The sequence below is a fragment of the Tricharina praecox genome (genome assembly GCF_024521635.1).
Source record: "Tricharina praecox strain CBS 144465 chromosome Unknown BZA05scaffold_32, whole genome shotgun sequence".
Taxonomy (NCBI): Eukaryota; Fungi; Ascomycota; class Pezizomycetes; order Pezizales; family Pyronemataceae; genus Tricharina; species Tricharina praecox.
The window spans coordinates 377,334-390,653 of record NW_026250434.1 but is presented as its reverse complement, the minus strand read 5'-3'; the positions used below and the strand labels follow the sequence as shown (position 1 = coordinate 390,653).

Below are 13,320 nucleotides of genomic sequence, written 5' to 3'. Positions count from 1 at the left end.
CTGCGAAATAGAGCTGCCCAGTCACACATCCTCACACCGACGCCACTGTGTGGCGCCTCGCCGCCAGCAGTGTCCTAATGTGTCAGTAGATTCTGGGCCCTGTAGGGTATCCGTCCTCATTTCTGCAGCCCGGAAGACTGTAGTCCTTGGTCTCCTCAGCCCGACTAATTCCGTCCCGGGCCGGGCAACCTCAAAGACGGACGGGACGGACGGTTGACAGCCCTGCACGTACCGACAGTCCACCCTACATAGGTGGGAATGCACATCCATCGATTGTTTGGGATAGCAGCAGCAAAGCAGCAAGCAAAAACCTCGTCTCCTCGCGCAGCGGCCAGGAAGACGATGTTTTTTTAGAGGAAAACCCATAGGTAAAAAACCTCACCACGTAACCAGTGGCCATGGAATGTCGCTTCACTCACCTCCGATGGTCCACCCCATGCGTCCGACGATCGCATCCACCGTGGTCTCCCCCTCTGCCACCAACACCAGCTTCTCCCTCGCCGCGTACTTCTTCGTATCCGCAGCTTCCCAGAGCGGCTGAGGAAAGGTACGACCTTTCCCGAGTTTCCTCTGCCGTCTTTTACTCCGTGCTACTAAGAGAGCACGAAGTGGGCAAGTCCCATAGACGTCGACCCATTGGGTGACGTCTGGACCTTCGGAGAGGCTTGGTGCGGGGCGTTCGCGAACGATTGGCGACTCGCTGGGCCTTCCGACCCACGGCTTCATGAGCGTAACGTCGGGCCTCCGCCTGACGGGCGCATAGATGCACAGTGTACCTAACATCATCAGTGAGGGAAGTAGGTATGCGCAAGGGAAAGCAACTTACATCCATGAGCATGCCGTCGGTCGTGGTTTTCTCGACGCCGCAGACTCGTCAACACGTTGGAGGCCGTGCGCAGCTGTACCTGTCAGTCTGGGTGATCATATCTTAATGAATATTGCGTGAACTTACAGTCTTGACGCTTATCCCGTTGTCGTCCGCCTCCTCGAAGGCCAGCTCGATGGCTGCCTTTATTTCTTCGGTTGTTGCATCGTGTGCAACACCGATCAGCGCATAGTAGCAGCTGATTCGACCCATCGTGATAGCTCGTTGGTAACTGCGAAAGGGTTGGCGAAAAGGAAGAAAGTAATGTCGATTGTTGCTATCTGGGTTGTGATAGGAACCAGAGAGATGTAGAGGAAAGGAAGAATGGTTGTCGTCAAACTATTTATACGGATTGCGGACCCTCGGCGAGTCGCCTCAACTTCAATTCCACTTGGTAGTGAAGGGTCGTTTGCTCAGGCTTCATTCACCCTCAACACGCCCGTCGGCTAGTACATCACCTGACAACATAGGGTCGAAAGCGCCACAGCACTGAGGATTACCGCGCCTACTGTCCATACGGCGGCAAGGTATTCGACAATAAGTGGTTGGTGACGGAATCGAGCCACCTGAAAAACGCCTACTATTGACGGAGAAAAGACGAGCCAAGTTGAGACACTGCGTCAAGAACGTATCCGGGACTGCTGAAACCTGAACCGCTTACAACCGGGCTGTCTTTGGTTCATGCATTGATTTCATACGGCCTATGTAGATCATCGCAATATCCGCCCATGCACCCTCCATTTCCACGCCACTGTCTAAAACCCAACTTTCTGTGTCTTCCCCTGCCCTCCGCCCAGCCTGTGCCAGCAATAGACTGAGAGCCCACCGAAGTAATGAAACTAGGAAAAGACACCTTCCGCTCCCTCTCGGGCCGACTCAGCCTCGCCTCTGTGTCTCTTCAACAAGAGATGCCATGAAAGAGGACGTGGGGAAGACCAACGAGAGTGATCCCGGTTCATAGACTTCTGCACCATCCTTCCCCTCTCGCCTCAGCTCCGCCTCCCTCTCTTCACGCTCCCTGAGCTCTTGGTCGGACACATCGTAGGTAACGCATGGAGCTTCCTTCTCGGAAAACGCGAGTGATAGTGTGAGATTACTCACAGGCTGTCGTGTGCCTTCCAGCTTTAATAAGTTGCGTGCAATGCTGTTTAACTCGGGGATTCAAACACTTCACCATCCCCGTACGGGTGGTTTGTTAAACGGTCCAAACAGAAATTCAACCGAATAAAGAGACAAGAGACTGGTGTTTGAAACCATGAATTATATTTTGGTTTTGGCTAGCCTACAAGGTGATTCTGGTAATCTATGTCCTAATAAAGTCCGGAAAAGCTCGCTGACTCTGTTACTGGTAATAGTCGCATAGCGATATCGCGTTGAGGCGCTGTGGAATTGTGGCGCTATGGTTTTGTGGCGCTATGGTCTTGTGGCGCTGTGGTGCTAAGGTTATGTCATGCTGTGGCGCTCTGAAGGCCTTGGTCAGTGCGCGTGAGCACGTGATTCAGATCGCGGTGGGCTGGCAGGTGGAGTAGCTCATTAATTGACACTCTTCTCCATCTTCCATACCGACCAACCTCACTGCTTATCACGGTAATCTTCAGCGTGTCGATGAAAACGTTAGACAATATTAGGTGGCAGGCAGACATCACCGTCAAGACAAACCATCCGCATCTGTAAAAACGAGTAGCAGTGAGGTTTCCGTGGTTACCAGTATTAGGGACGCTCCGGCACTTTAGCACCTCTGGTTTTCCACAGCATAGGTATTCCCCATCTCAGACGAACGGTCAGCCCTCCGCTTCATCTTTGTCTCCCCTTTCCTGTCCTGCTTCACCATGCAGTTTCTTGCGGTTTACGCTCGTATCGCAGATTCACCCAGTCTACATATGTAACTGAAAGTTTCTGGCATCTAAACGAAAATATCACGTGAGATTCGGAGGCCGAAGCGAATATAAAGTTGAAGTCCGTTGGGTTCCGGAGGTACCTGGTGAGCTCGGCTCGTCTCGGCTCGGTCAAGAAGGGTACGCTCGGTTAACCGATGACAGATGCAGTCCCTGTCCGGGCTGTCCCTGATTACATCTGACTCGGCATGATCGGCCCTGAGTAGCACAGGGATAAGCGAACACTTTTTTACACGTGTGAAGCGAGCATATGAAGCTCGAGTCTCGACAAGACCAAGAGCCCCACATCTCCCCGAACATTCCCCGCATCGATCAATCCCACGCGCGCCCTCATCCACCCACAATGCCGTCCAACGACACACCCAATGCTAACGGCACCTCCCCCAACTCGGGCGACGAGCCCAGGATCGGCCGCGAGCTGTGGACACATCCGGCGCCTGAAACGACGCAAATGCACGCTTTCAAGACCGACATCTCGCGCAGATACGGCATCACATTTGGCCCCGAGACCGACGCGTCCGCGAGTCTCTGGCGGTGGTCGGTCGACAACATTCCCGAGTTCTGGGCCGAAGTGTGGGATGCGTGCGGGATCCGCGCCAATCGCCGGTTCGACAATGTATGATACCCATCCATTCGCCAGGAGGGATGTAGTTAGACGCAGGGCTGATCTATTAGGTTGTGGATCCCGCCGCACCGATGTTTCCGCGCCCCAAGTGGTTCTCTGGCGCGAAACTTAATTTCGCGGAAAACTTGCTGTTTCCGCAGGTAGCCGAACCCCCGCACGAGGATGCGATAGCGATCATTGCGGCTACGGAGGAGACGAGGGATCGCAAGACGTGGAAGGAGCTCCGGGAGCGCGTGAGGGTCTATGCTGCGGCCATGGCGGGGAAGGTGCAGGCAGGGGATCGAGTTGTCGGTACGGACTTTCCCTTTGAACCCTGAGGTGGCCATGGGCTTAAGTAGCGCTGATGTCTGTTTCATCCAGGATTCGTGGGGAACCATTTCGAGGCACTGGTGGCTATGTTGGCTGCCACCTCGCTGGGTGCGATCTGGTCGGGTGTCAGGTACGGGCTCGTTGCACCCGCACACGTCATCCTCCCGCGCTGAATTCTTCGCAGCCCGGATAACGGCTCCACCGCTGTCTTAGACCGGTGGACGCAGCTCGAACCCACTGTCCTCTTCGCCGATAATGCCGTCTTCTACAACGGACGAGCCCACGACTCGATAGCCAAGCTTGCTGAGATTTTGAAGGGCCTCCCGTCGCTGAAACATGTCGTCGTGCTGGAGAAGTTCCCGGCCATTCCCGTCGACTTGAGTATCTTGACATTATCAAGCGACGGCAAAGCATGGCTAGAGGAAGAGTTTTTGGCGGCGGCAGAGGACCCCCGGAGGCCGCTTGAATTCTTACAACTCGAGCCGGATTGGCCGGTTTACATCTTGTTCTCATCCGGGACCACCGGCAGTATGTTCTGTCTTCTTTTAGAGTTCCCTGGCCCGCCCATAGTGACTGACGGTTCCTACAGAGCCCAAATGTATCTGCCATGGAGCTATTGGCACCTTGATCCAACACAAGAAGGAGCACACGCTGCACTGCGACATGAAGCCGGGTGACGTGTTCTTCCAGTACACCACCGTCACCTGTGAGTGCCTACACGTAACTCGCAGTCCCTCGCACATGCTGACTTCATAGGGATGATGTGGCATTGGCTTGTTTCTGGTCTGGCCAGTGGTCTGACAGTTGTCCTTTATGATGGTTCTCCATTCAGGCCGCTCGTCGACGGGAATGGAGATGCGGCGATGCCGGGATTGATCGAGGAACTCGGGTGAGCCACCGATTGGTTATCTTCACACCCACTTGGCTTATTGGTTACCAGCGTGACGCATTTTGGAACCTCCGCCAAATATCTGTCGATACTCGAACAGAAGAATATTCAGCCCAGTATGTATCCAGACTCATATTTCCCTTCACGAATGTGGTCCCTTCTACTAAATATATTCCAGGAGACAGATACCCGCTGAAATCCCTTAAGGCAATATACTCGACGGCCGCAGTATTGGCTCCATCGACTTTCGAATATGTCTACCAGGCATTCGGCGCCATCAACTTAGGCTCCATTACCGGTGGTGCGTATCTCCCCAGCTATGAGCCTCCGCTTTCTCTCTTCTGAACTGTTCGCTACAGGAACCGACATCATCTCTCTTTTTGGAGCGCCAAACCCTCTTGTGCCCGTTCACAGCGGCTACATCCAGTGCATCGGGCTGGGAATGAAAGTCGAAGCCTTCGACATATCCGGCAAGAACTGCGAGAGGACTAACGAACCCGGGGACCTCGTCTGCACCGCGGTGTTTCCCAGTACGTCCCGCATCCCCTAACCCCTCCGGCATCGCTAACCACCTGACAGGCCAACCCGTATCCTTTTGGGGCGCGGACGGCGCCGCCGCCTACGAGCGCTCCTACTTCACCACTTTCCCGGGAATCTGGCACCACGGCGACTTCGTCAAGATCTCGCCGACCACGCGCGGCCTCCTAATGCTCGGGCGCAGCGACGGCCTACTCAAGCCTGCCGGCGTGCGTTTCGGCAGCGCAGAGATCTACAATATCCTGCTCTCGCACTTTCCCACGTCCATCAGCGACGCGCTGTGTATCGGCCGTCGCCGCACGACCGATACCGACGAGGCCGTGGTGCTCTTCTTGCTCATGGCGCCGGGACACGAGCTTACACCCGAATTGATGAAGGAGATCACGCAGGTCGTTGCTAGGGAGCTCAGTAGCAGACATGTGCCCGCGTTCATCGAACAGTGTCCGAAGATCCCGCTTACGACTAATGGGAAGAAGGTCGAGGTCGCGGTAAAGCAGATATTGTCTGGCTGGGATGTTAAGGTCAGTGCTAGTGTGGAGGATCCAGAGGTGCTGGATTGGTACCGGAAGTGGGCGGAGGAACATTAGATGGGATGCGGTGGGCATGATTAACAGTCGCGGGGCGGGGTGGATAAATGGAAGTCCTCAGCAATACATGAACTGGACAGAGACGTACTCACCGTTGAAACCGTAGTACTCGACGGTCTCACGTCCCAGTCAAGTGCGTATTGTCAGGACGAACTTTCCAATAAACGAGTGACATCGTGTGTGCGATGTCTGGTTGTCGTCTGATGGAATTCGTTGAACTCTGCAATCGTCCGAGGATATACACCGGTGGCTATATTGGTCGCAAGCATATTTTGAGAAGTAACAACTGTTGTTACTGTCTAGTATTTCTACTTTTTCCGCCTTCCAGCGTCCGAGACCACTTAGTCGCCAGCATAGCCAGCGTAGATAGCTAAGAGCCCGATCATACGGGAAAATAACCAAGTGCAAGACAGTCGCCCTTCCCCAGAAAGAGCCACGAGGATGCCATACCTTGCTCCAAGCCCGACCGCATCACGTCGCAGCACTCGGTCAGTGAGTGATTTCCTGTGAAACTCCGTGCACAGCTTATCGACTCGCAGCAAGACGGAAACTGACCGTGAGATGCCGATAGTCATCGGTAGTAGTAAGCTAATTTGTGGCCATCGTGTCAATGCTACAGGGCAGATGAATCAGCGAGGTTTTTTGCGAGTATACAGTAGCCACTGATGGTATGTTACATCAGCGCTCACCGGCCATGACTACAGTGCGGGCGCTTATCGATCTGGAGCCAATGCTGCGGATGGGAGCGAGCGCAAGTCCTAGTCGCGATGCTATTACAGTCTTTACATCCTCCGGAAGCAACCAACGTCGCTTGTAGCTACCTATCCACGGAACGGCCGTAGTTCCATACTTCCATACTTCCCGAGTGAAAAGTTCAACCCAAGTATCTTGCATACCGCCGTACCAAATCACGTCGCGCCCTCAAGTTTCAGGTTTCCAGTTTCAAGTCTCAAGTCTCAGTTCAACCTTTAACATTGGATTACCGAACTCCGCGCAGCGTACTCCCCTTACCACTATCCCCACTATCCCCACTATCCGGCGACTCCTCACGCGCCTTCCTCTTCCTTGTATTCCTCTCGTCGCCCGCCGGCTTCCGTCCGTACGCCACATAGCTGCCGCTCCCACGCATCAGCCAAGTCCCAAAACCGCCCTCGTCCTGGAAATGAATGGGAAGTTGGAAGTTGGAAGTTGGAACTGGGAACTCACTGCTTCAGGTACACGTGCTTGCTCTTGTTCTTTGTCTCGTCGAGCGCTTCGCGGCAGATCCTGTCCGCTTCCTCATAGGACATGCCGAGAATCCGTGTTAGGGCGGCCATGCCTTCTTTTTGTCAGCCGGGAGGAAGAGCGGGGGGAAGGGAAGTGGGAGTACTGTAAGCTTGAAACGCAGACTCGCTCTGCGCCCAGTTCATTATTCCAATCTTCTTCATCCTCTGCGTAGGCATGTCTCATCATCAACCCCGCTCCTTCTCTGCCCCTGCCTCTCTCCCCCCGATCATCGGAAAGCGCACTCACAGCATCTTTCGGCCACGGCCCCATGACCATTTTCAAGGTGAACGAGTGAATATCGACGAATCCTGCGCGCATGAGCATGGCCTCCTGCATTCCGTCGCTCATGGGCGGCCGCCCGATCCGCAACATCGCCTCGCCCAGCTTCTGCGTGAACGACAGCATCGCGCTGCTGCCGGATATGCTGCCGTCGTCGCTGTAGAACTTCTGCCCGCTCTCCGAAAGCTCTAGGTACGTGCCCGGTTTGGCGCAGCTGGTGGGGTGTTAATACGACCGGGGTACTCGGGGGGAGGGGGGCTTGGGGGGCTTGGGGGGCTTGGGGAGAAGCAGGAGAAGAAGCTACCGGTAGGCTTCAGACAGGACGTGATCCCAGTGTGAGATCCCTTTGCGCGGTCAATGCCGGTCCTCCATCACTGCCGCTGGGGAGGAGGAGGAGACAACCTTGGTTCAAATTCCGCATGTGGATGAAATCGAACGAGTTCTGAGACCGTCCCCACGGGTCAGCGCCACAAAGTCTTGACCGAAGGCTCCGTGGAAACTCACGTCCACATGGATCCACTCTTCTTCGGCATCGTCGATCTCGAAGCGACTAGTACCGGAATGAGCTGAGTACGGTATCGCACAGAGCTACTTGGGGAGGGAGGCGGGGGACATACCAGTTCGGCGGCACCCTGCGAATCTCAGTTCACTCGGTCCCGTCATGTCTATCCGTACCGCTCATAGGCCAATCCAATGCACTCTCACTCACCAATTCGGCTGTATCGGACTATTTATCCTCCCCTATCAGCCATCCTTAATCCTTAACCATCACTCGGCACACCAACCCACTCACGCACTCACCTAAGATCAATCCCCAAAACCTCGCAGTCGGGGTACTTCTCGGCCATATCGATGGCCCAGATCCCGCTACCCGTGCCGACGTCCAGGATCCGCTTCGGCTCCTTCGGCGCCGGCGCACCGTGCAGCTCGCCGCGCAGCTGCTGCAGCAGGACTTCATGGTTGAGGTCGAGTCTTCTCCACGATCAGCACCCACTCACCACGCATGCATTATGAAAAGGTGTACAGACCGATCCCGCTCTTGCTACTTCACCCGTCAGCTCAGAAACCTCAGCAACCGTGCGGCGGGGACGCATGGGGATGGTGGGGTACCTCATCAGTAGGAATGATATACTTATCCACGCCAAAGTACGTATGATACCTGCGGCCGTTCTCGAATACGTACTCGTGGATGCTGTGCGTGATGCTCCCGATGCTGGTGCCAGAGCTTCGTTCCACATCTCCCGTCAATCCCCACACACACACCCAGGATGAGGAGGGGAGGGGTGGGAGGGCTAAGAGGGGAGAGTGATACCCCGCGGATTCATATGTCGAGTCGTCGTCGTTATCCCATATCGGGTCGACCTCGATGTTTCCGTGGCCGTTTCCGTGGCCGTGGCCCGCCGCAGGGTGCGAAGACATCATGCCTGTTCTTTTCCGGCGTCTGAGTAATTTATCACTGTGTGAGTAATTGAGAGTGTGTGTATATGTGCACGTATGTGTGCGTGTGTGTATGTGTTTATGTGTGTGTGTGTGTCTCCAGGCTAAATGTGCTATTCGGGACCCGTTGAGGTGGGGGAGCGGATCAACCTGCTTTATACTCTCCACTGTACTCTACCTACTCTACACAGTCTGCGACGTGCGTGCGTGCGTGCTTACTGCCGGACACCAGCAGCAGCAGCAGCATACATAGCCATATACCCATGGCCATGGCGCGCATCCATGGCCGCATCCATGCGGCAGGCATCGGTACATACGAGATTGCCGCCCTGCCAGCCCATGCATCCCATGAGCGGGAGCTTGCTGCTCGCCTGTGGTGCCACAACGGCGGACGGTAAATCTCAAAGTGGCTGAATTGAGCACCGAGCCGGAAAATCGCTGCATGCGGCAGGATGGTGAGCCACTGCAGTGGGGCTGGAGGCTGGGGCTAAATGCCGGCCTATATGTTATGTACGGATATCAATTTCACGTGCGGCAGGCAGGTGTCGTGTGCGGAAATCGAAATACGATAACCCACAAAAAACAGTAAAAGAAGAACCTCCCCGTAGACATACATTGTACTCGTTATACATCGTAGACCTTAAAAAAAGTCGGAAAAACGTTGAAAGAAAAAGAATTATCCCCCGTGTATATCCCATCAAGTATAAAGCGTCTCAGTGAGGGCATTGAGTCCCAACCCCTCCTGGGCAATATCCTCCTCACTAAGGAAATCCAGCGGCATCTCCACCAACATACCCCTGACAGCACTAAGTATCTCCTTAACCTCCCTTGCGCCCTGCGCGCCAGGCGAGAACTCGCTTCGCACCACGTGACCCCACGGCTCAGCGGGCTTTGGCTTCTCGGGCTCGACGCCAGCCTCCTTCTTCGCCGGCTTGGGCGTCGCAAAGTGTTTACCCCAGTACTCGTCGTACAGCTTCCAGTTCGTGACGAGATCGTGCGGCACGGAGTGGAACACCTTCGCGAAGACGTCCGTGTTGATCTTTGCCGTCTGGTTCCAGAAGCCCCAGAACTCGTCCGACAGCGGGTCCTCGACGAGTCGGTCTTCCGGAGAGTCAAAGTCGTAGATGTTGGGCACCGGAACGGGCTGCATGTTTTCGTCCACTGTGTGGAAGTTCTGCGCGGGGATGAGACCGAGGTGCTTGCGGAAGATCTGCCGCCGAAGCGTCGCCGCGAAGTGTGCTGCAGTGTATCGGCGACCGTTCATGTGCGATGGCAGAGGGGTCGGGTCTTCGATGACACAGGCGATTTCCGAGTCGTGGTCACCGAGCTGCGAACGGTCATTGAGGTTGGCGGAACCCATGAGGACGATACGGTCATCGGCGATCAGAAGCTACGGATTCGGGTCAGCTAGAAAACAGTGAGACGAAGCGCTTCAACGTACCTTGGAATGCACGTATAGTTCCTCGCTGACGAAAGCGTTGATCTCCTCGTCAGGATTTCCATCCCACGGGACCTGGCGGATATCGCCTCCGCCGAGCATGACACACTTGGCAACAGAGTCCCATTCCCCCTTGGAGCGGAGGTTAGGTGCGTTCTTTTGATAGCGGGTATATTCGTCACCCCTGACAGGTGCTCCGTATTGCCCTGCCTGGCCGCCTTGGGCACCGTAGCCGACACCACCGCCAACGGCTTCGTCGTGAGCTCGGGCGGCAGCCTCGTAGTTGACACCCGTCTGCTCGCCTCCTATCTTCGCTCCAGCAGTGTTGATCCTGTCGTACGATCTCAAGTTGTAGAAGCGAATGTATTCCTTCGGATCGACGCCGGCCTTTTTGAGCTGCTCGTAGATGGAGTATCCACGGTCACGGTTTATACTGCCAATTACGTAATCAGTATTCACAGAACATCACCTAAACTCGGGGAAGATGAACTCACGATCTGTACTGAAACTCCATAATCGCCCTGGTGCCAAGAGCATCATCGCCTTGTAAATCTCCCGCGAACCCAGGGATTGCAGGGATGACCACGACGATCCTAAACCTTTCGGCATCGTGATGCGCACGAATGATCCTGTCCACGATAGCGCGTCCAATCATGTTCAGGATCGGCTTCTGGTTAGGGTCGGTAGCAGTGATGAAGAACTGGTTCTCCATGTAGACGAAATGTCTGGCCGCCTGGATGATCTCGATGTACGCGTTCGCAACGGAGTGCTCCGTCTCGATTGTGCCATGAGACCACTTGCTGATCGAACGGCAGATCTGGATCCGAACGCCCTCGGGCTCCTCACGCCTGGGAGGTGGTCTACCGTAGTAATCACCCTCCGGGTAGTCACCATCCTCGTAGAGGTTCTCCTTGAGCTTCTCCTTGAGGTGACGGCGGTGGTAGCCGTGGCCACCCCTGATGGCGGAATCGTCCAGGCGTTTGTATTTGACGACGCCGCGAGCATCGTATTTGGAATCGTAGATGAAGTTCCACCGCTGTATGAAGTGCGTCTTCAGGTCTTCGACGCCTGGGCCGACCAATGACATGGCGACATCGGTCCAGCCCATCCTTGAATGCTCGAGGCGGGACACAACATTTTCCTCCCATTTGTTGACATGCTGGAAATCCAAAAATCGACCCTGATCGCGATTGTCAGTACTTCACCCTCGGTACGACATGCCATGCTTACATTGTTGTAGTCCTGCCCGGGGTAGATGACCGTGCTGATATCACTTGGATGGGCATCAGCAATGGGATGTTCATTCGTGTCAAACTACACATGATGGGTCAGTAGATCCCGGGTACGGAAGGCGTAATGGGAAAATCCATACTCGTCCGAAGCACAGATCCAGGCCTCCCATAAAAGCAATAGTGCCATCAATGAGACAAAGCTTCTCGTGGTGAGCAAAGTACAGGGTGATGTCATCCTTGAAGCCGTAGATCCTTGTAATCGTTTAGCAACCATTTGAGTTGACGCGGCATCCTCCGCCCTGAACTTACCCTTTGAGTCCGTCGCCAAGCTTGTAATTGCCAGACTTGATCTTCGACCATGTGTCACGGATGACGTTGTCGCGATCCGGTAAATGGTCGGGATGTCTGAAGACGCAGATGTTGGGATGCAAGTCCTCCAAAGCGTGCTTGGTGTGATGGGAATCAACTACAACATACACCGAGTCAGTCTGCTGGTTGCAGAGCGTCCACCATGGAGAAGGGGAGAATCCTTACGGGTCAGAGCCTGAGTAACCTCCTTGTAGACGACGACATTGATAAGAACTCCCCTCGCTGCGGCGGCCTGGAGCATACGATCCAATCGATACTGCTCATTATATTTCGGCGGTCGGCGTAAGTATAGCTCTGGACTCAACCACCCTGAGTGTCGGTCATCAGTATCGGGTTTCTCGCTCCAGTCATCGAGAGAATCAACATACAGTCCAAGATCCAGATCGATTCGCGAGCTCTTTCTAGTGCTACCGAGACGGCAAACATGTAATCCTTGCCATCGACATACCACTTGGCGGCATTGCCGTTGCGCACTGGCGCAAAACTCTCGAATCGTTCCCCGGTATGAGCTTCCGGCGCAAAGTTTACCTGACCCGTATTCGAAAACGAGGAGGTAGCGGGAAACAGGGTTCGCGCGTATCCGTGCAATGCGTTGTTCAATCCTTTGGAGAATGTGTCGAGGACGGACCCGCCTTGGTTCGGTGTCGAGGGTGTCGAAAGCCTGCCGGAGAAGAAGGTATTGCCGGTTCCCTCGCCGGCCTCCTGGGCAGTGGAGTGTGCTTGAGGCTTGTATCCTGCAGTGACCGTACCCCCGGTAGCGTACTGAGGACGAGAGTTGAAGCTGAGGCCAGCAGCCAGACCGGCGGCTATACCGGCGACTCCGCCAGCTGAGGCTGGGGCTGGCGGGGCACCCATCGAGCCCCCCAAAGCGGGTGCGGGAGGAGGAGGAGGGTATTGGCCGTGGTAGACTTGTGCGGGCGGAGGAGGACCGGAGAGTGGTGGGTACTGAGCTTGATAGACGCCCTGGAGTGGCTGTGGGGGATATCCCTGATAAGCTCCCTGGGGTTGATGAGGAGGAGGAGGACCGGATGGCGGTGGGTACTGGGCTTGATACGCTCCCTGGAGTGGAGGAGGAGGACCAGGCGGCGGTGGATATTGGTTTTGGTAACCACCTTGAGGTGGTGGGGGCTGGTACTGACCCTGGAATCCATGAGCGGTCGGAGGGGAAACGTGAGCGTATGAGGGAGAACGAGGGGGTTGGCCGTACGGAGACGGAGAATTGTAGGGGGCGTACTGCGACGGAGGTGGTTGTTCGTATCCGGGTTCCGGTCCTCTCTGATAGTCTCCATTGCCATAGGGCTGATGATGTCCGGACCGTTCATGTTCGCCACGGTAACCGGAAGCAGGACCTGGGCCGTAAGGCTGATACTGTCCCTGCGGCTGCGGCGGCGCATGAGAGGAAACATACTCCACCTGGCCGCGGCCAGAGTGTTCACCGCCGCGACCGTACTCATCCCCATAGCCTGACCTGCGGCCCTCGCGATCATATTCTTCATGGCCTCCCCGGCGGCCCTCGCGCTCACGATCCTCATAGCCTCCCCTGCGGCTGTCGCGATCATACTCCTCGGCTCTGTGCCCGCGACTCTCCTTCT

The 13,320-nt window shown here is 55.4% G+C and overlaps 4 protein-coding genes across 4 annotated transcripts; 1 reads left to right on the top strand and 3 right to left on the bottom strand.

Annotated features, from left to right (window-relative positions):
- Positions 1-411: 411 nt before the first annotated feature.
- On the bottom strand, positions 412-1,078 carry BZA05DRAFT_422086 (uncharacterized protein; the record flags this gene model as incomplete). Its single annotated transcript, XM_051485770.1, has 3 exons — positions 412-776; positions 827-905; positions 953-1,078. 3 exons carry the CDS (start codon positions 1,076-1,078, stop codon positions 412-414), a joined length of 570 nt encoding a protein of 189 aa, XP_051335714.1.
- A 2,025-nt stretch (positions 1,079-3,103) lies between these two features.
- Positions 3,104-5,707, top strand: BZA05DRAFT_343442 (uncharacterized protein; the record flags this gene model as incomplete). The annotated part of the gene is made up of 10 exons (XM_051481080.1): positions 3,104-3,376; positions 3,436-3,676; positions 3,746-3,824; positions 3,879-4,222; positions 4,284-4,400; positions 4,451-4,583; positions 4,635-4,699; positions 4,762-4,884; positions 4,943-5,113; positions 5,163-5,707. 10 exons carry the CDS (start codon positions 3,104-3,106, stop codon positions 5,705-5,707), a joined length of 2,091 nt encoding a protein of 696 aa, XP_051335713.1.
- A 959-nt stretch (positions 5,708-6,666) lies between these two features.
- BZA05DRAFT_410598 (S-adenosyl-L-methionine-dependent methyltransferase) lies at positions 6,667-8,802 on the bottom strand. The gene is made up of 13 exons (XM_051484920.1): positions 8,565-8,802; positions 8,363-8,477; positions 8,281-8,294; positions 8,054-8,224; positions 7,962-7,979; positions 7,870-7,884; positions 7,757-7,802; positions 7,655-7,694; positions 7,557-7,596; positions 7,220-7,466; positions 7,077-7,137; positions 6,914-7,025; positions 6,667-6,819 (listed from the first exon to the last, which is right to left on the bottom strand). Exons 1-13 carry the CDS (start codon positions 8,672-8,674, stop codon positions 6,687-6,689), a joined length of 1,122 nt encoding a protein of 373 aa, XP_051335712.1. The 5' UTR covers positions 8,675-8,802; the 3' UTR covers positions 6,667-6,686.
- Positions 8,803-9,386: 584 nt separating this feature from the next.
- Positions 9,387-12,583, bottom strand: BZA05DRAFT_343457 (uncharacterized protein; the record flags this gene model as incomplete). Its single annotated transcript, XM_051481081.1, has 8 exons — positions 9,387-10,079; positions 10,131-10,560; positions 10,622-11,307; positions 11,358-11,441; positions 11,500-11,611; positions 11,669-11,825; positions 11,894-12,037; positions 12,097-12,583. The coding sequence occupies 8 exons, from the start codon at positions 12,581-12,583 to the stop codon at positions 9,387-9,389; spliced, it is 2,793 nt and encodes a 930-aa protein (XP_051335711.1).
- Positions 12,584-13,320: the final 737 nt, after the last annotated feature.